This window comes from Eucyclogobius newberryi, unplaced genomic scaffold, assembly GCF_026437365.1.
Source record: "Eucyclogobius newberryi isolate DKJ021-1_F unplaced genomic scaffold, fEucNew1.0.hap1 SCAF_15, whole genome shotgun sequence".
In the NCBI taxonomy this organism is placed as follows: domain Eukaryota; kingdom Metazoa; phylum Chordata; class Actinopteri; order Gobiiformes; family Gobiidae; genus Eucyclogobius; species Eucyclogobius newberryi.
This window is the reverse complement of record NW_027315779.1, coordinates 24659889-24686618: the sequence shown is the minus strand read 5'-3', so window position 1 is coordinate 24686618 and position 26730 is coordinate 24659889. Positions and strand designations below refer to the sequence as shown.

Below are 26730 nucleotides of genomic sequence, written 5' to 3'. Positions count from 1 at the left end.
CCCATTATTCAAAATTCATTGAAACCCGGGAAGTCCAATGAGACGTCTTGATTCGAATCTTACCTATGTCAGGATGGACCGCGCATCAATCTAAAATGTAATTAAGGCAAGGCAAGTTTATTTGTAGAGCACATTTCATACACAAGGCAATTCAAAGTGCTTCATACAGCAGGAAAAATGCATTCAAATCACAAAGAAATTACAGAAACAGAAATACAATAAAATTAACTCATTAAAAACAATTGAAGTCATAAAAGAGAAGAGTGCAAAGAAAAATCATCCTTTCAATCATATGCACAGCTAAACAAAACTGTTTTAGCTTGGATTTGAACATTGTTATTAAGATTAATATATTTTAAAATGTGCTAAAAATGATACAAATGTAAGCCATTTTAGTTAGGTTTATAATTTTACTTCCTGTTTCACACTAAGAAATTACCTTGCATCCACTGGGCCAAAACTAAATGAGAGCACCTTTTATTTTGTTGACTTAATGTTTGCAGACTAAAAAAAGTTGTTTTATTTGTGTTCATTCTGCATAAACGATAGAATGAGTGTCCCTAGTGTGAAGTCGCTTTCCGTAATTGTATACAGATTTTCTCCACAAATAGCTTCCAGATTGGTGTAAAACTATCCGATATATTTACAACAGGTTCTAATACACCAAACAGTATACAATCATAACCTGTCATAGGCACTTTAACCCATGAAACAGTGCGAGTCCAGTCGTATGTCTGCGTGTAATGGTGCAGTCAGACTGGGCGAGGCATTCAAGCCCGTGTACTCACTTGTTTTAGATCAGCAGAGATGACAAACCACGACCCCTCCAGCGCGGGCCGGCACGTGCTGTTTATTTTTGATCCACTGCCTTTAAAGGAAAGTGAAAATGAAAACAAACCACAGCGTCAACATGTTTATTTGTGATCAGATAACTTGCGAGCAGCGCCGTTCCTCACGTCTGGAAATCAAATGCTAAATGAGTTGTATCTACGGTATGTTTGCCCAAAGTGTGGTTGTATGTATAGTCGCAACTAAATCTACAACGTTTTAGTGCTAATCTTAATTTACTTGACGTCCCTGAATGTCCCTCTACCCTCGCTCACACATATTCGGTTCTTGTAGACTGAAAAAAATGATGAATTCGTCAGGTTGTTTAGCGCACTCTGAGTTCTGTGCATGTAAACGTATCAGTGCCGTGGTAAACATGTGGCTAATTGGCTGCATACTTGTGAACAGAATTGGTACGGCCTTTAAGTTCATTTCTTTGAAGACAAGAAAAAAAAAATCCACTTATTTCTTTTTGCTACCTGCTGTGCTAAAAGAAATTGCTGTAAATTGATTGCCATTCCCTGATGAAGGCCGAGAGGGCCCCAAGCGCTGGAGTTATTTTTATGGCGTTCTTTTAAACTAAGCGTGACATACAGTAAAGGCTTTTCAAACGTACACTCAAGGATGGCTCCTTCATTTTTCACTTAGCGTCACTTAAACATACCCAGAGCACCTTCCCTGAATGCTTTCGCTCATCAAAGCACGGCACAAGCACCATCCATTTCCTCTTCTTTGAATTAACTAAATTGACTTTGAAATCACCATTCCTTATGCTGCCAACAGTTTTAGGTGGAGGCTGTTCATTACTGTGAGATGGTCCAGCAAACAATTACTTAACAGAATGATATTTCATAAAAGGAACATAGTTTAAGTTCAGGAATAAATAATAATAATAAGATCTTGGGCTATCTTTACAAAATACATCTGTGTGTGCCCTGTGTAGATTTGGTCTAAAATATAATGTATTTCTCTTTCACGCCAACAGTAATTTTCAAAGGTAAGCAGAATCGACGTGATAGATGAACTTACAGAAGTTAACCAGTTCAACTATTTCTTTTTCCCAAACAAAGGTTTTATTTACTGCTTTGTGCACACAACGTTCCTGTGTGAATGAGCATGAGATGAAAAGGCCATTGTTTTCCTCATGTTTGCACCAGTCTGCCTGAGGACAGATGATGCTACAGTCATATAACGTCCTTGGGACTCTATGATGCATCATTATTATAATGATTTAAAGTACTGTCGTGACTTAATGGACACATTTCAGTGAAAGCATCTTTGAGTATCTCAGACTCACAGCACTAAAAACGTGTGTAAAGGACTTGGTGGTAAGTGTATTTATTTCGAGGGGAAGCATGTAATTTACCATGTTTAGATACTCTTTGTCTTTTGTGTGCTTTGTCACCTTTCTTTGTTGATGCTCACATTGCAGTCCTCACACATTTGTCCAAATGCTCTGCTTTTATTGGCCATGCAGAGATGCTGTAAGGCAGCTCCGTGTTATGTGTGGAAAACAGGCAGTGAAGACACTGCTGGGCACAACCCAAAAACACCAGTAAAGGCAAAAAAGTTCCCTTCAGCTTATTACTAGAATATTGATGCTCCTTATAATGAGCTTGTATTATCTATTTATGAAGTAAATTATTCAAAATACAGACATTTTTAATCGAGCTGGGCGAGCTCCTGGTGTAGGCAGCAAACCAAACCACTAACAAGATATGTGGAGCCAAACAAGACAAGCCGCCTGCCTCGGTCTCCTGCTTCAGCCTGTACAGATGACTGTGCAGACTGCAGAAGGGCCCTGCTCCTGGGGGCCCCCGCGGGTATCCTCCACTGCTGTGTGAGGAGAGCAGACCCCCGCCTCGGGCCCCAGGCGCTCTGCTGTAAAGGCCTCTGTGACTCCTCAGAGATGCAAGTGGCTTTGATGTGAGCAGCCATGTTTGGAGCTGCAGCATCAGTTTGCCCTGCTCCTACTTCCTCTTTAGCTTCGTTAAAAAGAACAGGCCCAGCTTAAAGTTACTTTACATTTTATGGTATCTGAAGTTTTACTTACTTGTTCACATGGACACAGCTTGTGATTCAAGGTAAAAACAATATTTGGAATTTCAAAGTATTGAGGTGTTATTGAATGTTTTGTCATATGAAATGTAAGTTATGTTGCTGTTGTGTTAAACTTACAGTATGTCCTGTACTCATGTATTGAACATCAGATTAAAGAGATGCTTTGACAAATGAGCACAAACCTACTTCTATTGGCAGGTAAACATTGTTAAAGATAACATTGAATGTGTAATGTCACCAATTAGAGCCTGTGATGAGCAGTGGCAGCAGCAGCAGAGAGCACAGGGCTCTCTAGCATGTGCTGTTAAAACATCATTATTTGTCACAGCTAAGTGCAAGCTGTACTGTCTGTATCCAGGAGAGGCTCGAGCAGTTCCAACGTTTTGAAAGTATTTTTACACCCGCTAGGAGTTAATGACTAAACACACCTTGTTACCTTGTTGTAAATGCAATTAAATTTGACTTCACAAGTCAGTGCATCCCACAGTGAGTGGGATGGTGCAAAAAAGACACAAATAGACTCTTGGTTTAACCAGGGTCTGATGTAGCTGCACTGCCTCACCGAGTATAGGGGGGCGCGCACTTTGAAAAGAGAAAGGCACCAAGAAAAAGCATCTCTGCCATTTTTTCTTTAATTATTTTGCTCAGGAAGTCTGTGTGGTCTCTAATGTTTTTCACTAATTGCTGAAATGCCAACTTTATGTGGAGATGTGTGGTTTTCCTCTCGCTCTCCCTCTGCCTGTCTGCCTACTTTGTTAATAGCACCCGAGTAGATGTGTGATAGGGTAATTAGCCTAATGAGTTGTGGCATTTACTAAAACGCTGGTAAGGCTTTTGTTTCTCAGGTTGCGGATGTGGTGTTAACGGCTGATGGAAGCTGCTGCGGCATCCAAATGAAAACGTGCGCTTAATTGAAAGGGACAACATAATGGCTTATATGAAAAATACCACCGTAGCACTTGTAAAGCAGGTAAAAGTGAGTGTTTATTGGTGCTTTAAGGTCAATGTTTTATACGTTTACTTGCGTTAAATTCTTTTATCTTCACAAAAAACGGAGACAGTGGATTCTCTCGGGCATTAGCTCACATCTGCTCTATACAGTAAGCGCCACATTCACTGCCGTCTTCTCAATGTAAGGACCATTTCAAAGAGGATGTTATTACCTTAATAGTGCTGATAGAAAAACACAATCTGTTCTTCGGATTGATGTATTCAGTCAGGCCGTTCATCAACTGCGTGAGCTGGAAACGACTTAAGGAGCAGTTGTTCATGAAATAAAATCCTTACTTTTATGCCAGAAAAATGGACTGTAAAATGGTTTGATTCCTCTGCCGGGAGTTGATGACTCTTTGTCGACAGCTCTCCCATGCACAGTAATATAACCTGTCTTTTCATTTATAGATTTAGTTTGTGTGAAGTGATGAGGAGATTAACATAGATTGAACATAGACTGTCAGCGTGTTAGCTTGTTGTTAAAAAAAAAGGAAAGAAAAGTGCTCATTAGCAATTTGGAAATACATTGTGCTAATATGAAAATGGGGAATATAATGCATGCAAAGTGGCTTGTGCTACATTAACAAAATGGCCACTAGTGTTGAAATCTGCTCAATAGCTTTAAATAACAGTAATAAATGGTTTTCTGCTAAGGGGTTTGCTCACGCTAATGTTTTATTTACCAAAACTGATGCACAACTCCCCACCAAAAGTTAGTACCTGTCCCAAGAATAAGGGAGGTCATGGGTACAGTTGGCAATGCGTCATAGTGGGTGACATGCTCTAGGGTGGGAGAAATCATGCCAAGTTAAGGGGAAACGTTTCTTTTAATAGGTTTACTGGCGGAGTGCGTGTATTTTAAGCACAAGTTTGTTCAAGTCGAGTCACAGTTTAGTTTTAACAGACATTATTAACACAGGGTTTGTTCTGTAGAAAACACAGCAGGTGGCGCTAGCATGTACCGTAGTGTGCAGATACAGTTAGTAATAGCATTCTTAGATATTTATTGTAATTGACAGCACAATAGCAGAGTGGGTAGCATCAGTTGCAGGTTGGACTCCTGGGCTAGACCAGGCCTTCTGTGTGGAGTTTGCATGTTTCTCTCCATGTCTGGGTGCTGCGGTCTCCCCCATCAACCCAGAACATTCACAATAGATCAAATCCTCCAGCGAAGTTAGTCCTGACCAAGCCTAGCACAGAGATCATGAGAGATGGGTCAAAGATGGGCCCTGCTGCTGACAGGTTCCCCCAGCGGCCTTGAAGGATGGGTCAAATACACAGGACCCTTTTATTCTTCTCCATGTCCTTGTGTGTGCATTGAACAGTGAACGGTTTTACTCTACAGAGATGTTTCAACCTTCCGTTACTGGCTGTTCTTTCACATGTCGACTGCATCTGTCAGTTTTAAATGTGGATGAACGTTTCCATGCAATTTTCTGTTAGCCTTCGCTGAAGCAAAACAACAACACTTTGAAAAGAGAACGCTTAACATTAAATGGAATAGTCTAGTTTGCTATAAAACATTTAAAAAAAAAGCCCACCTATCTCCTTTAAGTGGAAACTGTTAAAGGAATCAAGGACGCCACAGAGTGTATATTATTGGTTAGTAAAAGTATGCATCACATTTAAAGCATGTTTGTAATGCCCTACAGTCTGTTTCTGCATGCTGCTCTTCCCACTACTCCACGCAGGAAACTGTGTCAAAGCTCAAGTGGTTTTATTGGCGGTTTCTTTCAGATATCCTCTTTTTATGAGTTTCCTCACCGCTTGACTTTGGATGAGAAAGGAAGTCCATTATTTTGTAGTTATTTTTTACTACAGGGGAGAACTTAGTAATGCATGTTATCTTCGCGGCACAAAAGAGTGGCCTACAGCAAAAACAGAAAAAAAACAACAAACCTTTTAATAACAGCCGTCAAATAATACCCAGTGTAAATTAATTTTTACAAGCAGTTTATGTAGTTATGATTAGTTCACCTGCAAACTAAACACGGTGACCCATACACAGCAAAAAAACATTATCTCCTCATTTGTTTTGGAAGCAAACGATGATGAACAAGTCACACGTTCTCCACTCATTTAGTTTCAAAGGTTGCGTGGTACTGGGTGAGTAACAGATGAAGATAAAATGTACTTTTCAGAGTAGTTTTCTGACTATTTTTACTACTACTTATAATCCTCTTGAGTAAATGTATTGGTTACTCTTCTTACTGTGAGTAAGTTCAGAGTGACAAATGCTTTAAGTTGATAATATTAAAGGATTCATTTTTGCTTCGGATATGTTTTTTTTTTAATTCTCTGAAAATACCATACTGATGTGCACGATGTAATGTTTTGTCTGTCCAATTACATTCTCTCCTGAATCGTAAATCAGATTTGAATTACATTACTCTGTAGTTTATCCAAATCTGTTTGTAATATTAGTCTTAATTATTTCGGTCACTACATTTCACTTCAGCTTAAGTAATATTATTTTAAAGTCTCAATACTCTTACTTGAGTAAAACATTTGGCTTGTCTCCCCACCTCTCTTTGTAAACAAGAAACAATGATGACATAAGAAATAATAATATGATATAAGCACCTGATTATAGGAGCAGATATGAGTCTTTACAGTAAGGCCGTTATCTTCAATCCAGAAGAGGAAAGCTGCTCAGTATTGAAACGTAATAATAACATTTAAATAAATAAAAAAATGTCTGATGTTAAAAATTATGAAAATGTTCCCCAACAATACAGCGACAGTGCTTGTCTTGATCTGCATTTCAAAGATTAACCTGTGGGCTTTGAAATTCCCCTGACAAACCCTTCTCTTGACCACTATCATTTACACTTGAATTACTTCCTGTTTCTCCAACAACATACAAGGACATGGATTGTTAAAAACTTCGACATAAGTTATACGTGTTACATGTGGCTGTCTATCTAAAATCAATAGAAACATTGAAAAGATGTGACTTCATAAACTGGTGAAACGAGGCAGCCGCACTTCTTTTGTACTGTACCTTTGCACATGTGCCGGCTCCCAGCCCCAGCAGAAGAAAGAGGAGCTTCAGACATGTAGCCTGGGGACAGAGGGGCCTTGTCAGGGGCACACTCAGCAGGGCTCCTCCACAAACCGCCTTGAAATGCGCGGGTATACAGCAGGCCTGATTAGGAGGGCAAACAGTGGGGAGTGCACATAAAGAAACACACATACCTCCCATACCTCCTACCTCCTTCTGCTCACCCCCGGTGGCTGGTCTTAGTGTTGCAAATACAGCCATACAAGAGTGCCTGATTGAGGAGGGTTGATTTGAGGAAACTAAATTTGGAGAGTTGATATTTTGGAAAAGATTGGCGTGAAATGCTGCTTGTGTTTATATGTGTGATTGTAGTTATATAAAGAAAAGGCTTGTTATGTTCACACAAGAAATCTCACAAGAAATACAGTATTATCAGAGTATTAATCTCACCGCGCTATTTAAAACTTTTTGACGTGGTATTCCGGATCAGTCAGTGTTTAATAACAGTCATTTCACTGGAATGGAGCAAAACACCATGGTTTATTCCACTGCTTTTATAGCGTGTTGCTGCAACAAACCAAGCTTGCAATCCAATATTTTGCAGTCGTCCAACCGCAATATTACAGTATTCCAATTTACTGCACATTTTCCATCCTTAAGAGTACTGACATGGACTATTTTGGTTCATTTCTGTTTGGAGCTTGGGTGGAACCATTTTTTTTTCCTTGTTTACTGACTGGCAGCACTGCATTACCTGATGTCTCACACACACTGCATTATGGGCTTTACATTGTGTTTTTATCCAATGCCAAATAATCGGCCAAAATTCCTGTCATGTCTCTGCACTTTTGTAGCTGTCATAAAGAGGGATAAATCATTTACATAGGGCTCACATAAAGTAGTTCACATAGATTCCGAAACAAAGTATGCAATATTTGGAAACTGTGCTCCACCCACACACGCTAATTAGACAAGTATTTTAATTGATGCAGACAAATGTTCAGTAGTATTCTTTGACCAGAGGGACTATAAACTACAGTTTTGTCATTTCACAAACTCAACAACAGCCCATTTAGTTTAGTTTATTAGCTGATGATTTTGAAGCATGACTCTGTTTCCTTCTCCCCAATCAAACATTAGGAGAAGCTTCAATCTCGCTGCCTGAAGTCTGTCGTACTTTCATGTTTAAGCGATCACGTTTCGGGCTCTTGGTTTGCGACCCTCCTCGGCGCAGTGCTACAGAATCCCGGTGGGGAAGAGGGGGTGGTACCATGCTGACTCCACTGGCTGGCCATCCTGTAAATCGCTCTTTTATGGCCCTTGTAATGATCCCCCAGCCGACAATCTCCACTCCGTCGCAGTGCAGATAGAGGCAGGTCTAACACGGGGAGCTCAGGATGGTGGAACCTGAGAGTGGGACTGTGGGAAGAGAGCGCCAAACACACACGTGGCCATGGCTGTGTTGTAAAAATGCGTGCCTCTTCACACCCCATGTACCCTAATCCCGACTTCCTGTGTAAAGGTCAGAGGATACGCTCAAGGGGAGTGTTTTTTAGATGGCTGGCAAGGTATTCATGCATAATGTCACGTGTCAAAGATGATGGTTCTTTGTCCAAAATAAACAAACTAACGATGTAAGCTCACCAGGGAGATTGCATAAAGACCCTTTCAAAGTTTGTAAAGAAATTCATTCTAAATTGTGGAATGGAGGAAACTGGAGGCAAAGTGAAGTTGAATGTGATGTGATTTTAATGGCGAAACTTGGATTGATCGAAGAATATCTCAAAATATAAAGAATCAAGGTGAAATGAAAACCACTCCGTTACATGGCAGACATCAGAACCTTGTTTAAAGACGTTCACTATTGTATTTTACATTATTGGTTTATTTAACATTAACATTCAGCATTTTAGATTTAGGCAAAATCCTTATTTTTAGATTTTACTAGTAGTCCATAACAACTACAAAAATATGACATACTTTACCACAAAATATAATTTCTGTGAAGCTCAAAGATAATTTTGAGGCTTAAAAATAATATTTTCTCCATCCTTTGTTACATAAAAGCAAATAAACTGACATTTCTAACCTGGAAGTTATGCTTTACTTCGTTTGTCTCCAGTCACTTCCATTCTGAAATATTAACATGCTGATGACATACAGTAGCATTTTGAAGGGTCTGTTCTATACTGTGTTCTCTATCCACCTTTTTCACCAAGTTGCCTCAGGCGCCATCTCCTTCCGCTTGAATTATTTTGCATAGGGATCAACAGAAAATACGATCCATACAGATAAAGGTGTTATTGAACATTTTGCACACATCTTCCTACTATTTCATATTCTAACTCTTAAGACTCTTCTCTATTGAAAAGAATGGAAACTAGAAATACCAACATGAAGCATAGTGTCTGTCAGTACCAGTGAGAAGTTAAAGTGGAATGGCCAAAATACCGTAACAACTCCAGTCACAAGTATTACTAAAATGCACTGACCATATTTATTTTTTAAGAAAGAAAGAAATAACCGTAATCGGGAGAGAATTCACCCCTGATCTAAAATACTTTTGAATTCGGACCTAGTTAGAAGGACCAATAGGCAGAGTTTTTATAGTTATTCTATTGCTTCCAAATTCAACCACATGGGAAACTTAAAATTCCAATTCTCTTAAACCTAGCATGGTCTTGAACATGACAAACCTTGGCAAATGTTGCATGAAGAATCCATGCCTGGCTTATGCAAAGTGTGTGTTCCCCCGGAAACTTCATTCTACCCGTGAACAGATTTGATTTGAACAAAGACGGCTGAACAAATGCAGCTTCGGTTTAATGTGTCTGACTGTTTCTGAATGTTAATTTGGCTCAGTCATTAAACAAGATATGCTTAATTGTTTCTTTTATAGAGTGGGAACAACAGAGCAGACAGAGCTGACAGATGCAGTGTCTCGTTCTAACTTAGCCCACTCATTGTAGTTACTGATAATGGACTGCGCTATTGAAAAACTGGATGTTTGGGCCAGTGAATAATTTAGCTGCAGTTAGAAAGTTGAAAATATACCTCGTAAAATATAATAATAACCTGCATATAAAGCTTAGATGTGACTCAAACTCGTTAAATGTAGCGTTGCCAGTGATTCTCTGTACAAACAAATATTCTTTATGAAATCTATAAATGCTAACAAACTGTATAATATTGTTCAGAGAATATTGATATGGCCAGGCCTGTTCAATATATTATTCTTTAAAATGTAATTCTTAATGTAGATAATAGAACTTTTCTAGACACAATTCCATGCATTCTTTATCTGTGCTGCACCTCCCAGACCACCACCTATCAATCACCACATTCATGCATTGGCAAGATTGGTGACTTGCCCAATGACACAACTCATTGTGTAGCACTACTAGAACTACTTCACAACATCATACCATATCGGTTTTGACCACAAGGCAAGGCAAGTTTATTTGTAGAGCACATTTCATACACAAGGCAATTCAAAGTGCTTCACACAACAGGAAAAAATGCATTAAAATCACAAAGAAATGACAGAAAGAGAAATACAATAAAATTAACTAAATAAAAAATAGAAATTAAAAAAATACACCTAGCCAAATCCAAATTTATCTGACCACATTGGCAGGCATTCCAGACACTCCTTCCCATATTTACACTAGAGGTAGTAGAGAGCCATGTTCATTTGACTGTAGATTTTCTCACAATAAGTAATTTGAATAGAAAACAATGGATTTCCCTTCAGAGTTCTGGAGCTCTATGTCACCATCCAAACACAAACACAAATACAGTTGAAAGATTCTTTATACTCGTGCCCATCTCTTCCGCTGCCATACTTCTCTGCGTCTCTGTTCTTGGTATTTTTGAGGTCTAAACACACTTTCTGCCACATCTGAAACATGTCAGAATCAACACGGCACTAAAGGGCTGAAGGGTGAGAGCGAAAATACAAAAGCAACGGTGGGCCAAGACACCCAAGGGCCTGCTGCTCAACGGCGGTAAAAGCTGAAATTGAGCACTACATTATTTCAAGTTTGTTCAAGTTGATATCCTGTGCAAAAGTAGAGGCAATTGCTTGAGTTTCAACCCATCAAAATGATGGACTGCCTTCAAATTTTTCCTTCACAGCTGATAAGATGGAGAATTCTCAGTTAAACTAACATTTGTCTTAAACGATTCCCCTGTTTTTAAGCTTCTCAACAATCCCACCATTAGCACCTTTAATTACTGTATGCAATTTGTTTACTAGTGTTTGTTAATGCATAGATGTGCCGCCAATGGAAATGTATACTTTGCGACTGAACGTGTTGTTATCCCACCCACAATGCCCCTGGGTTGACAGCAGATGTCTGTGTCTATTTCTGCTTCAAATTAACTTCGATCGGGTTTTTGGCATCCACTTCCAGCCTTGTCTATAGATATTAACACTTGTAAAAGAAGGTTTGGAACTGAAAAAAAAAAGTGGTAAAATCAACTCCAAAATTAATGACTTGCTGTAATGAAAATAACACAGATTGAAAGTGAGAGTAAATAACTTGTTAAATCGCCATCTGCAGCGCGGTAGAAGTCACCCTGTTTGCTCTCGGCGCCGTCTTCCCACCCCCATCGAGAAAAGGAGACATTAAACGGGCACGTGACCCCCCGTGTTTAGTATTCCTGCCACGTCTGGCTGAGGGAGCGGCATTAAATTGGGATCAGGCAGATTAGAGTATAATATAGACGACTATTAAAGGCTGCAAATGAGAGCCATGGGTTAGAGCCGGAGCAGGGACCCAGGCAGCCAGCACCGCACGCCAATTCAGCACAACACACACCCATAAGAGATGGGCTTAAAAGCTGCTGGCTAGTATTACATCCCGATATAATGTAAGTGTTGTCTAGTATGGGGAAACATGCGATACATCAGAACTGTTTTCAATTTTGTAGGGCCGGTATTTGACTTGCATTCAAATGAGGTCTATGGAGTAGTATTTGTGAATAGACACACCTATAAAGATTTTAAACTACAGAAGGATTTAATTTAGAACTAAGAACTACATCAGAGTTAAACCATAAATGATAACAGATTTGAATAATGAATTCAATTTGCACTAGTCAAACTCTAATATAATCTGACATTAAAGCAGGAAAAACAGTTGATTTTAAATTAATAATCATAACAAATGCAAAATAACAAGTATTAAAAACACTTGCACGATTGGACTGAAGTCAACTTTGACAAAACTAGAGCTTAGTTTTGAGTAAAAAGCATAGTAGAGCCAAAACAATTCTAAGCCTTAAATCATGTAAGAACTAATCAAACATGTCTCAACAACATTTCAAGTTGATAAGCTGCACAAACAGACAAAGCTGAAGATAAACTAGACCACACTATAATCTATTTATTTAATCACATTTTGTATGTGTTCTCCAATTGTCAGAAGCACTATTGCCACAGATAATGGCTTTGTCCATGTTTCCATTCCCAAGATAGTTAGCTCTAAAGAGATGCTCTTTGCTCATCAACTGCAGCATTGATTCCCAATCATTTCCCTCACATCATTTATGCACTGCAAAATGTTTACTGGTGTCAACAATTAAAGCATACAGGGCTATTTGTGATGGAGATTGACAGATCAAATGCCATACTGATCAGCACTTATGACATTATAGAAGGCTGTCAATATGAGTCTTCGCTTATGTTGATGTCCTTTTAGAATAGTTTGAATGTGAATATAAATGGAGGTAGTTCCTCTGGATTGTTCATAATTAGCATTTTTACGGCTAAAGGGAAACTAACTTCAGAGACTTTCAAATCTCACTGGACTGGCCAAGTTGCTCAGTGAACGTCGTGTCTACTTATTTATATTTCAATGCCTCAGATGCCATAAATACTGGCAGGTGCCCCAAGTACTGACCAGTGCAACGTTAGATGCCATAAATACTGGCAGGTGCCGCGTTGATTTTTGGCCGCTGTCGGTGCCACAAATATAGCCTGGCCCTACTGAATGTAAATATGATTTTAAACATCACTGACTCTGTTTCTACACACAAAAGCATGCATATATATCTTGCCCAGATCTGGGTCCTGGTTCTGAAGTACGTCACATGCACAGGACAAATAACCTACATAATATGGACATATACTTCAGTCGTAACCACCTTTTACTCACATAAAGGTCCTAAATTTTCTGTCTACTCTAAGGACATTTATGATCATATTTTGCGTTTTGGAACTTGCATAACACAATAGTTATAAATCACCACCCATCTCGGGCTCATCTACAAGGAAATGGAAACGGCTCGCTTTGGTTTGGCCTCATATTCTCTGGAAGGTGAAATGAATGTGTTGCAGGCAGGTTCAGTCTTCTCTACGGCCTGAGTGTGTCTGCTGAATAGACTTATTTCCTCACAAATAATTAATTACATACATATTTTAGAAAACTCTCGATTGGAGACATGAGTGCATTTCTGACGTAAATTAGACCTGTATTTGGGCTTTAAAAGACAACAGAATTCAACCCGAGTCCGACACGTTCACTTTGACTGACAGCTTTTTAAAGACCTGAACCCAACATGGCCCGAACCCGCCGGGGTCTTTTCTTCTTAAACTAATTCACAATAAAGTTATTTGGAGTAAATATGTCTAGACTGATTGTTTTGAAGGAAAACTAGTCAAATAATGTCTGGGGGGGAAAAAAGCATTTATCATGGGTTACGAATGAATTTGTCGCACATATATTCAATGTTTTATCCAAACCTTTTTAGCTTTTAGAGATTTGTAACTTTGTCATCTCTGGGTCTATTGACTCGGAATGAAGACTTGATTAAAGTTTAAAGCCTTTGCCATGGGTCTGTTGTGTTTCTTCCTGCTTCTGTGAAGGGACGGCAGGCTTGACTTTTTCATTACCTCAACATAATATCGGCCGACTAGTTTACACTGTGTTTTAGGCTGATACAGATATTACTCAATTATGTATATCGGCCATTACCAATACTGGGCTGATATATGGTGCATCCATAATTAACACGCATAGAAGGTTAAAAGCTCACAAATGTCGATTCTGCATTATATGGAACCTTTTAGTCTTAGTTTGCCAGAATAGACAAGACTAGAACATCCCATGTTCGTCTTGAATGATCCAACACAAAATTGCATTTTGATGTTTTTTTAGTCGTATTAGTAGTATTAAAGTACCGGTAGTTTATTTAACCCCATCACACATAATTTGCAAAAGTGATGTAACCACCACATTTTGTTAAATGATCAGACATTAGATAGAAGAGAATTCTAACATCATATTCATGCCATATTATACTGTTGTCTTCCTCAGATTTCATTGCTGCTGCTTGTGCCGGCAGCTGCTTTCCTTTGAGCGGAAATGCTCAGTGATTTGGCATGGGCTAGGTGCAGCAGTGCATTATGGATCATTGCACAGTTTATCTGCAGGATCTTATGTGCTTGACATTCCCTATAAAAGGCAGATGGGAACAATGGAGGTGACGGTGTGAAGCCTGGTCTCGTCGCTGGACCATAGCCCATCCACTTAAAGATCTTTTTTTGATCTGCAGCTCCAGCATGTCCTTTAGGGAATGTCAGCCTATTAAAAGTACACAGACAAGATGTGCCGTGGAGTGCAGCTTCTAACAACTCTAAAATGTGGTCCCTCTTTAATCGAGCTTGTAACTTAAACCCATTAATCCCTCCCTTTGAATGCAAACAGAGGGCAAATTAAACAGGGCCTTGCATAAATTAAATGCATACAACATTATATTAAGGATATTTAGATGATGTCTTCTTTTCTGTTATTACTGATAAACTACCACATCCTATGTAGAGCATTATTTCATTTTCATTTCCTTTTTTTTTATATTGTACAACATAATATTGACTCCATTGACTGATGTTCTGTCTCTTCATTGTGGCTTCTTGTCCCACGCAGTATAATGGCTAAATGAATCAGATGGAGGGCTCAAACATGCATGAATCACTCACTACTCAGTGGAAGCCAAGGGAGAACCAATATAACATTGTTAAAAGCTCATAAAGGTTTATTTTGCATCTTCTTTAACATAAGTATACTGTATAATTTTGAATTTGGATGGCTGTTTTGAGAAAGTTAGTCTTAGTTATAGTATAATCCTAATAGGTCAAGGGCGTTCTGAACTGCTGCAAAGATCAAGTCACAAGAGGGCTGTAATTTGTAAATTATATGCTTTAATGGGGATATTTCTTCGGGAGAGTTAATTTCACATTTTGAAGTATAACAAATTTGACCAATGAATAGATAATTTACCCCGTAACCAGAAAACCACTTTGAGTACAATAGTTGTCGCATGACTTCTCATAGTTTCAAATTGAGCAGGAATTTGAAATAACCCCCATTTTTCCTAACACTCCTGACTAACCTGAGCCCCAATTCAAACTGAAGCTGTTTCTGAACCCTTTGGATTGTAAACAAATGGCTCAACTCTTTGTGAAACTGAGGCTGTAGTTTTGGCCTCTGATGTTGGATTTAGTCTAATTATAAATGTTAACAGACTCTGTACAGAAGAATGTCAGATAAATGCTACATACATCTTTTTCTTAGATTTAAGGAGGCGTATAGCTTGTGTCTGGCGGTATTGACTGAACACTAGTGGTTTGGGCATTTGTTGGGTTTTGACTATTCCTCTTAAAATGTCCTGTCGGAATCCATTTAAAAGGCTTCTTTTTCCTCTGGATATTTTTTTATTTGTGGGCTTGGAGTACAAAAGGGCTCTGATTCATCTCAGAATGTTTGCTTTCTTTTTATGTTTAACATGCCCAGCAGCTTGAGAGTTTCCTTTTATGAGATGTTGGACAAAAAGAGAAAAATCAGATTGCAGATTTGTTGACCTGGTTTATGGTTCATATCTCCGTAAGTTCTGGGCATGAAACAAGTGATTTTGGCTTGAGAGAAACAAATATATGTATATAGTTTAAGGCTTCAAATGAATGCCCAATTTACTGAAGACACTGTTGCTCTGTGTCTTAACAATCATCATGAGCTAATGAACCTTGTTCATAAGGTCCGTTTGTGGATTTCTATTTTGGATCGTTCTTTCAATAACAGTCCTTACTTTCTTTATATTTTGCAATTATTTTTGAACAAATATCCCCTATGGAGCTTAGAAGTCTGGCAGTCTGGCAGATCTCATCTACAGCCTCTCAGTTCTACAATTTAATACAAAAATATACTTCAGTCTGTTTGAGTAATTCTCAAAGTTCATTCTTACCGTTTTCTCCTTTCTTTTCATCATGAATTTTGCGTGTCACATTTTATGGTCCCTTTTTTAAGAGCTTTTCACTCGCTATGACATTTAACTTCCCATTGCAAAATACCATTTGAACACTCGCAATGGCTACGTTTAGGATTTGAGCTGTAGTTCCAGTTACTTTTCCAAACATTTAGGCAACAGTACATATTTCACATAAAGACCTCCACGTCAATGCTGCAAACTTGACCCCATTTATTTTACATAATAGTTTGTTACTGAAAATAACCAGTGGATTGTTCACAGAAATAGCGTCTGACTGCGCGGTTTTGTGCTTGTGTCCAGGCATCCTCTGTTCCCGCTGCTGGCTCTGCTCTTTGAGAAATGTGAGCAGGCCACGCAGGGCTCAGAGTGCATCACGTCAGCCAGCTTCGACGTGGACATCGAGAACTTCGTCCATCAGCAGGAGAGAGAACACAAGCCCTTTTTCAGCGAAGACCCGGAGCTGGACAATTTGGTAAGAAATCGGTCACAACTTAATGCAATAAAGATTGAGAGAATACTACAACTTCTTACAGCTACAGCATTATATTGATTCAAGGTTTATTTACTCAAGTAGCTATTTTTTTACTCAAAGAACTTGCTATAACACAGTTTCCTCGTAAAAAAACTAAAGAAAACCGTACCTGGAGTTGTATTTAGCTTCATTCACGCTTGTTTCATGAATAGAGTGTACAAGGTCAATAGTCAAAGGTAGAAATCTGGAGCTCTGTGCTGTTCTTAAGACCATAAATCATCTCCAAACTTGTTCTGAGCATTTCTTCCCTCTTTGCGTCAAAGCTGGAGTAAAGGATTTTCACAAAGCGAAAGGTATTTACAGTAATTCTGTCTAACTAGTTCCCAGCTGTCATAAACCCATTATAATATCCACATGCATTAAATGTAGGTGCGTGGACGGTTTTAGAAGAGCTTTTCTCAGACACTGCAGTGAAAGTTGAGTTGTGAGCCCGTACTTAACGTTACTTAATTGTTACATGCAGACAGCACGTACCTGCCTAATGTTTGATTGAAAGTCTTGCTTTTACTAGACGTTCTTTTGGGGAAAACACTAAATTTGCAAAAAACATAAAGTCAGATACTCCAGCTTTATAAACAACTGCTTGCTTACATTAGCTATCTTTGTTTTTTGCCATGGTAATTCCCTCTGCTGCCTGTAGATGAGGAAACGACTGTGTATTTCTGAGTTAAATGATTATTTATAGTTCTAAAACATGAGGTACTCAAGAGCATGTTTGAAGGCCAGTAATATTACAACTACTTTTTCAGCTACCTGGTTTAAAGATCATCAAATATGGATGTATACAGTTCGACAATTTGTCCTAAAATGTGCATGTACAGGTAAAATTATGTTAATATGCACTGTACAGCCCAATGTCTTCAAATACTTCATCTGTTAACATCCATCTTGAAGCATTTTTACAGTGCAACTTGTGATTACCGCCACAAATCATTCCCACCTTTTTGCTGTAATCCTCCTCCCCGCCTTCGCTCGCCGTAATTACACATTTTCCGACAAAGGGGACGCTGCTCATGTCCCCAGTAAAAGAGAGAGGGCGGAGTCTGGGCCTCGCTGACAAAGGAGACGGGAGTAGATATATAAAAGCTGCACTCTTGACATTGACGCACTTTAGGAGACAGAAGTGTGGGACAGACTATTAACCGTGCATCTGTGTGTTTTATGGAGCGTTGGGTGTGGAGTCTGTCCCAAAGGGCACAAAGCCTGGCACCCCGGTCTGACTGAAGCTGTGAGGGGCGCTACACTTACTACAGTCACTGGCCTCTTGATTAAGCCCGCACTCTTTAATTAGCTGATTTATCTCTTTCTAGACCAAGCACTTTTCTGCCCACTGGGTTGACCTTGATGGACAGAATGAAAAAGTGGGGAAATATCAAGACGCTTGACTTTATTCAAAAATCAAGGTTGAAGCTAGAATTTACAAATCATTTCCAAAAGTAGCTTAGTGATAAACATGTTTAGGGTCAACAATTTATTCGAAGGTCAAATATCTATCAAATGACTGAGGATATTATTTCTCAGAAGACATTATGATTCTTTTGACACCCGTCGATGTTTTGGACATTTTGAATTGTAATATTGATCTAAGAAAAGTACGAAAAAAGTTGTGACCTTCAGTTGATTATCAGTACATCATCAACAACGCTCCGCTCTGCCGGACCACGCTAATGGCCCCGCTGATGGAGAGCGAGAGTTTACAGCAGCAAACAGTGGGTGGAGTGAGTGCAGTGGGTGTGTATCAGTGGTTAGTGAAGACGGGGATTTTTTTGACAGCAATGACGTCTTGAATGCAGTGAACAAAATAACGATTTTTAAAACATATATGGATCACTCTAAATACAACTTTGAACTTATAACTAAGAATGGAAAACGTCGTTAAAAGTCGATTTTTCATAATATTTCTCATTTAAGAAAATGGCTCATATTCATTTTCTCTGAATTGTTACGAATCAATGTCCAGTAATTGCTCTGGAAAACACACCTGCGTCATGCATGAAGAAAACAAGGCTAAATAGGACGTTTGAAAAAATAAAATAAAAATTGTGCCATTTTGCAAACGGCAAATTGAGAAAATTACAAAAAATCTTTGATAGCACTTGTTTTGTGGATCCGTATCTTTCCGATATTGTATTATAACGTTGTGAGAGTGAGAGTGGCCAGTATTGTTAGATGTCTATTGTATACATTTAGATTAATATATGAGACTGCCTATTTGTATTTGTTTAGATGGTGAAGGCCATCCAAGTGCTTCGAATCCACCTGCTGGAGCTGGAGAAAGTCAATGAGCTGTGTAAGGACTTCTGTAACCGCTACATCACCTGTCTCAAGACTAAGATGCACAGCGACAACCTCCTGCGGAATGACCTGGGGGGCCCTTACTCCCCCACACACACCAGCCTGGGCCTGCAGCAGGTCAGTCACTGCCCGCTCTGTCTGTTCTCCTGATATAATCCATTGCGCTGTTGCTAACTTTGTTCTAGTTCAGTACATTCAGACCCCAAGACCTAACAAACGTGTACAGTTCTCCAGCTGTGATTAGTAGAGATTTTTGAGCCACTGCAACCACTGTGTCTGGGGATCAGAATCAGAAAAGGTTTATTGCCATTGTCAGTGAACAAAAATCACTGGCTAGGAACTTGCTTTTTTGATTCGGTGCAACATAAAACAATGAACAATAATGAAGCAAAATCTATCAAATAAGGCATTGAATAATAATAAAATAAGGCATGCATTAAAGAAAATCTATTTAAATGTACTGATGGGATGGACATATTTTGTTATCCTTGTCCAGGCAGATTTATAACACATCCAGTTTAAACATTTTCCTGTCATTGGAACATTCTGGTTGGATATTAATTCCTATTCCCAAGTTTAATCCAAGTTTAAAATGTTTTGTTGGTACTATTATTGTTCTCCTCAACTTTGTAAATGTAACCACTTTAGATGGCTGTAATATTTGCTTTAAATTTTAGTTTTACATTCTTTATAGTGTTGTCACAATAGTAACATTTCGATACTAAGGACAAGACTTGATCCCTGATACCATTTTTGACACTACACTGATCATTTCTATTTTTTTAGACTGACATTTTCAACACAAATAATTGTAGTGTCTTTATGTTACCATGTGGTCTTATACTGTCGCTGATAAAGCTCAAAATCATTCTAAAACTATTCAAATTATTAGTATTGACACTTCCAATGAAAAAAACGTTTTCGTATTGATTTGTTACTGATTTTTGATACTTTTGAACACTCTTATTTCATTATGTATTCATCAGGAATCAGTGTTACTTCCACTTTCTTAGATGAGTCCAAATCTAGTTCAAGCGACTGTCCCACACAATAAAAACAAATCAATAATGACTCGAAAACAGTTGACACAAAACAAGTCCCCAAGTCCATTTTGACATTGTGACATCTCTTTAGCGCTCAGGCAGACTGCTCACTAGTGTCTCTCTGTGATCCCCCAGGAACTAATTCAGACCTCCTCTCCACCCATGACCTCTGTCTCCAGCTCGGTTAACCCTGTAGGGATCGTCGTGCCGGCCGGCGGTCTGCAGCAGGGAGGCGTGTCCATGACGACCATCAACTCTCAAGTGGTGTCGGGTAAGAAGTAAATCCACACAGTATGCAAACACTTGGTCTGGATATGCTGTGATTCATATAAAAAAAAGAAGCACTCAGTGGCTCAATATGTTTTTCAACCCTTTTCTTTACGTCTAACATAGCCAAGAACTTGTATATGGTGATTTAGATGTTTTTCTCACAGTGAAAGTTTGTCGTTTTGCTGTAGAAAATATATTACCATGTATTTTATTTATTACATCAATTATTTTTATTATTGGGAATCAGTCTATTTGGTCAATGCAGAATATTTGTCATTCAGATTTCTCCAGCGTAGCTCATTGTAGCTGTTTTCAATTTCTGCTCTGATGTATTTATATATAAACTACTTGGAGGTTAAAAACTGTACTGACTGAATGTAATTTTAGGCCTTCCAGATGGCTCTATAATTTGCAGCGAGCAACACACAGTGGTCTCATTTTGACCCCAACAGCCGTTTTAATATACTTCTATACTGGGCAAAACAGATTTTACTTCATTACATTAAAAAGATCACGTACAGTGTTGATATGAGATCCAGTGCTTGAAATTCAAACAAAAGCATATCAACATAACTTTACTGCTTAAAACTTCACATAATTAAATCTTTTTTTAATGTATTTTTCATCTTTCGGTTGCGGCTGCGAGCAAACAACTTCACACTTTGTTACGAGTGCTACTTAAACCAAAGTTCTCATTAAGTGGCCTGTGGTTGATTGTAATTTGCTGTAGTGCCTTATGTTTTGTGTGGATGCAAATGTGCGGTTAAGTATTCTTCACAGAGAGCTTGTCTGAAAGACTCTCATCTAATGTCAGGCCTGTACAGTGAAATGTTAATCCTGCCCTCTGGAAATCCCTTTTAACCCAAAATAAATCAATGTGCGAGTCTTTGATCACTACACATCGAAGAGCTCAAACAGACTGCGATAAGAGCGTCTTGATCAAGGCTAATTAGCCCGCTAGCTAGCACACACACTCGCTTCTTCTTCTTCTTCTTCCTTCCTTCCTCTGTTTCTCATTTGGAGCATTATCTCACCTTGAATTTATTCACTCCATCTCCTACTTTCCCTGTGTTTTGTCTTAATAAGATGGTATGTGCTGTAGTGGCAGGGCTGCCGGTAAAGCCACTTGATACTCATGACAGTAAATTATCCCCTCAGGTGGGACCCTGTACCAGCCAGTTGCCATGGTGACATCACAAGGGCAAGTGTTAACGCAGGGGCTGCCTCCAGGAACCATCCAGATCCAGAACTCGCAGGTAAAGCACTTGTGAACAGGCGCTAGAGGTGAGGGATTTTTACTCAGATGAATGTATCCTTATCTTTTGGGATTCTCTCAATTATAGTAATCAGATTTTTATTTTTTTATTTTAAATCGGACAAATGTGCTAAAATGTGCATTTACATTGAAAAAGTGCTGTCACTTAATAACTAAGTTTATCCTGCAATTTCAGTGCTTCTGTGTATTGACTTCTAAAGGTGCGTTCACCCTTCTTGGTCAGAGTTTTTGCCCAGTTTGAGTCCAGATTTGGACTTAGTTTGGTCCTGTTGTAGTCCAGGTTTAGTCCAGGTTTAGTCCAGGTTTAGTCCAGGTTTAGTCCAGGTTTAGTCCAGGTTTAGTCCAGGTTTAGTCCAGGTTTAGTCCAGGTTTAGTCCAGGTTTAGTCCGGGTCTAGACCAGGTTTATGCCGGGTCTAGTCCAGGTTTATGCCGGGTCTAGTCCAGGTTTATGTCGGGTCTAGTCCAGGTTTATGCCGGGTCTAGTCCAGGTTTATGCCGGGTCTAGTCCAGGTTTATGCCGGGTCTAGTCCAGGTTTATCCCGGGTCTAGTCCAGGTTTATGCCGGGTCTAGTCCAGGTTTATGCCGGGTCTAGTCCAGGTTTATGCCGGGTCTAGTCCAGGTTTATGTCGGGTCTAGTCCAGGTTTATGCCGGGTCTAGTCCAGGTTTATGCCGGGTCTAGTCCAGGTTTATGTCGGGTCTAGTCCAGGTTTATGCCGGGTCTAGTCCAGGTTTATGCCGGGTCTAGTCCAGGTTTATGTCGGGTCTAGTCCAGGTTTATGCCGGGTCTAGTCCAGGTTTATGCCGGGTCTAGTCCAGGTTTATGCCGGGTCTAGTCCAGGTTTATCCCGGGTCTAGTCCAGGTTTATGCCGGGTCTAGTCCAGGTTTATGCCGGGTCTAGTCCAGGTTTATGCCGGGTCTAGTCCAGGTTTATGTCGGGTCTAGTCCAGGTTTATGCCGGGTCTAGTCCAGGTTTATGCCGGGTCTAGTCCAGGTTTATGTCGGGTCTAGTCCAGGTTTATGCCGGGTCTAGTCCAGGTTTATGTCGGGTCTAGTCCAGGTTTATGCCGGGTCTAGTCCAGGTCTAGTCCAGGTCTAGTCTGGGTTTAGTCCCAGTTTAGTCCCATTTTTGATGTGGTCATTGTGCTATAGCTGCTAAACATGAAAATATCAATTAGGGCTGTAGTCGATTAGTCAATTAATTGGTCAATGAAGTTTGTAGTCGAGCAAATATTGTATTTGTCAACTAATGATTTTATTAGGATTAACAGATTAGCTGGAGTTTTGGGAATGACTGAGTACTTTTACATACCGGTTTATTTGTTAAGAACAAATCATTTTGGGAACGTTTGCCAGCGTGCCACTTTTTAGCCCATTAATCGGTGCGTACGTCTTTAATCGAGCACACATTTCTTTAGTTGGCTACAGCCGTAATAGTCATCTTTAGGGTGTTTGTTTCTTGACTCGCGTGAAATGCAACAATGTACAAAAGACTCATGCAAAAAGCATGCGCGTGGTCATCGTCTTGGATCCCCATACACGTCACCCCATGTGATCTATTTTGACCCGCCCCCTTCCACTATAAATCTGTAAAAGGTATTACATTCACCAAACAAATGCATACAATCACAGTGCAATAAAAAAAATGACAAAGCAACCAAATAAAAACATCAATTATCAGTTTAAAATGACTTTTAAGAGAGAAAAATGTAGATACAATTATTTCAGCTCATCCGAACAAAACTGTGTGAGTATTTTATATTATATTACCAAAATAGTTCACGCTTACACTTCATCTCTACCAACCTACCCCCATCTCATGCCTACCCCGAGACACACACACACACACACACACCGCCTCAATTTGTTATTGTTAAAAGGCTCTCCTTACATTTCCCCGTATCCCCCCTGGGTGCCTTTTCATTGTCTCAGCCTGAACACTGCCCCCCGCTGACTAACAAAATGGAAATTGTTTATTCCTGTGATGCTCATGGCCTCTTTCATGATGCTGCCAGGTTGTGCCACAATTCCGCGCAGTGTGAGCGTACGGTGTTTTTTTACAGTAACAAACCGTTTAGTCCATAAATCATTTACAGCGTGTCACTCTCAGCGTTTCTGATGTGGATAGAGCGTGTTATAGGTGGGAAACGTTACACGCACAAATGTGGGGTCCGTCTCAGAAAAAGGCTTTACGGCGCTCAAATCCACATCAACGCCCGGAATGAGATTTTTTATGACACAAGGACACATTTTTTGCTTTAATATTCCTGTAATTTCATGTGGTGTGGCGTTCTCGAAGGACATCTTTAGCTGAAGCACTCCGTTTGTGCACTGTGTCATTATGTTGGAGTGTTTGATGGTTGTGGAGATGGGTGACCCCAGTGTCGCGGTTACTACTGTTGCTAAAGGATGTGATACATTGACAACCTGGGCTGGCTTACACTATTTTTACCATTGCTGGCTAACAGTTTAGAACTTTGTTTGTAGCTTATTTGACAATCTATTCAGAGTATTTAAAGATTTAGAACATTCCCTCAGAAGTACATTTTTCACTTGCAGAGGGATACTTTTGGTTCTTGTGATGGTACAGATTGTAGAGTAGTAATCCTGTAGGAGAGAGCAGAGCAGGTTATGATTACGTTGTACTATGTGATGCCTGCTCCACTCGTCAAGATATATTAAGAGATCTGTTTTTATATACTCAGACTGGCATATATAGCACCAACATGTATCCATTCTGAAGCTCATACTCTATACAAACAAAGGTAAGGACAAGAAAATAATCACATTTGAGGTCTGGTTTTGATATTGAAATTAGGTTTAGGAAAGGCTGGCTGCTGATATTCTAACAATCCAAGTTTCAAAAACAAAAATTGTTGTTTTTATCCACGAGAGGCCAATTAAAGAACACAAATTGTGGGGGGGTTTGTATCCTTTTTTGGCCTTTTAACATTCTGTTCAGTGTCGCTGCTCTGGCATCTTATTTTTGTTTGTTTTATTTTAAAATCACACAGCATCAGCGAGGCGTTTCCCACATCAGGAATTGAGTTAGAGCTCCATCTACTGGCTGCTGAGGGGAGATAAACTTTACTTGCCCCCGACATCTCACGCAGGCAAACCATTGTAATGTAAATGTAAAGTGATTTGACGGTAGAAAGGCTCACAACAAATCTGATCATTTGTGGAGTTAAATACAGATCTCAGATTTCTACTTATGACGTCACAAATCTGGAAAATGTTGTGTTTTTTGAGGCTCAGACGGGACAGGGCTGACTGAACAGGATTCATCAAACACACGTAAATAAAGCTAAACACAACGCCAGGTATTTTGTTGTTGAGAGAACAATGTTTTATATTATTTATTTATACATAGTTGTAAGCACAGTTGTCCTTTATGCGCATTGAGCAGTTAAAATACAAGAATAAATAACATAACTTCAAAAAGTCTCAGCAGAATTTTGAGACTTGTGTACGACTTTTGTAGTGTTTTATTCATATCATGAAAAAAACAAAATTGTGGGGAGTCCAAGCATTCAAATAAGATTTCTAGATGTGATATTGGCCACAAATTTGGACCAATAACCAATATATCTGTGCTTATCGTATATCAAGTCAGGCATGATTATATCAGGCAGCCAATGTATCGATTGAGACCTAAAAGTGAGTATAACAGTTTTTTGCTATCTGTTTTTTATTATTATGCATCTGTGCCTATTCTGTTTCTGCCCCTAATAAAGCTGATCTTATCTTATCTTAACTTGAGCAAATCTGGTGGCTGGACGAGTGTTTACTGAAGTGCTCTGTTTGCAGTTTTCTACTTCCTGTTTTAGTAGTCCTCAGATGTATAAGTAGAAGTTGCCCAGTTTCCTCTCTCCCTCTTGCGTACTATTGAGTCTTTTAGCCGCAGCACTGGGATCACTTTTGAGACTGCAGATTCTGTTCTCGTCTGTCAGAGAAAAGCCTGTCTGAATCTGCGAGTGCAGCCGGGGCACCGCTCTACACAGGGGATGGGAATTGGACGCAGCCCCAGTGCTACTTTGCAGACAAGCCCCGAGTAATCGCGCTCCGGAGCTCGTATGCCACCAATTAATTCAAGCCCCCCGCCACGTGCACGCTTCCCAGACCCTCGCGTGCACGCTCCCCGGGCTGGGAGAGGGAGCGAGAGGCCCCTCCTTGTGACACCCAGCTGCAACTGTAATGAATTCAGTTGTGTGTGGGCTGTGCGGGAGGCAATGGGGGTTTCCCACTCCGTCTCACTGTCTCAATGCACACACATGTAGGCATAGTGTTGGCAACATTTAGAATTGTCTTTTCTCTTATAATTGACTAACAAAGGCAGTCTCGTACCACGCAGTGCATCCAATTATTATTTTCGTGCATTCATATTCAGCTCATTTATATTCTAGAGATGGAAAGACCGCTCGATGCTATTGGAAGTTCGTCTTCCTTAATCGAACAAAGTGCCTGCGACTCAATTGATGAGGGATATTGTAAAACATAACATGTAACACGTACATAATGCATAATGAGGGCAGAAATGATGATTTTGCGTGCTGTTCATCGCTCAAATAAGTTACTTTCTGTTATAAGTTGTGGTATTGTATGGGAATATTAAATGATACACCTTCATTCAACTAGTTCTGATTCATTAAGTCCTCAACATCTGGTGACATTTGTCTTCACGGCGCAGCTTAGCGATTTGGATGCTTTGTAACAGGATCTAAATGTACAACACAGAGTCGAGCGTATTCACTTAAGAAAACATCCCCAAATAAATGAAAGTGGTATAGTTAAAGCATTGAGCTAGCTGTTTTTCCCTTCTATTATGTATCTTCTCTTTACTCTATGTCTTTCTTTTTTCACAAAACAAATTATTTATACCGCCAAATGTATGTATGTGTTCATTTTAATATTATTATTTTTTAACTCGAATGCAATAGAAAAACAAACAAAATGACATAGAGTAGGAACAAAAAGTAAAAGTGTAGCTAAATGATCTAAATGATGTCTGAATGTGGACTACCAGTGATTGGCTAATGGGTAACATTTCAAATGAAGTAATTAACATAAATGTGACCTTTCCCATAGTATAAAGGTCCATCATTACTTGGTAGTCGGCTCATTCGGTGTCATCAATTTCTTTATGATGGCTGTTTT

At 39.4% G+C, this 26730-nt stretch overlaps 1 protein-coding gene across 1 annotated transcript in view; it reads left to right on the top strand.

Annotated features, from left to right (window-relative positions):
- Positions 1-26730, top strand: part of pknox2 (pbx/knotted 1 homeobox 2) — a 130394-nt gene that overhangs the window by 79224 nt on the left and 24440 nt on the right. Inside the window, 5 exon segments of the mRNA XM_072446889.1 lie at positions 1814-1825; positions 16457-16628; positions 18915-19100; positions 20162-20297; positions 21455-21552. Coding sequence (XP_072302990.1) covers positions 1814-1825; positions 16457-16628; positions 18915-19100; positions 20162-20297; positions 21455-21552 — 604 coding nt within the window.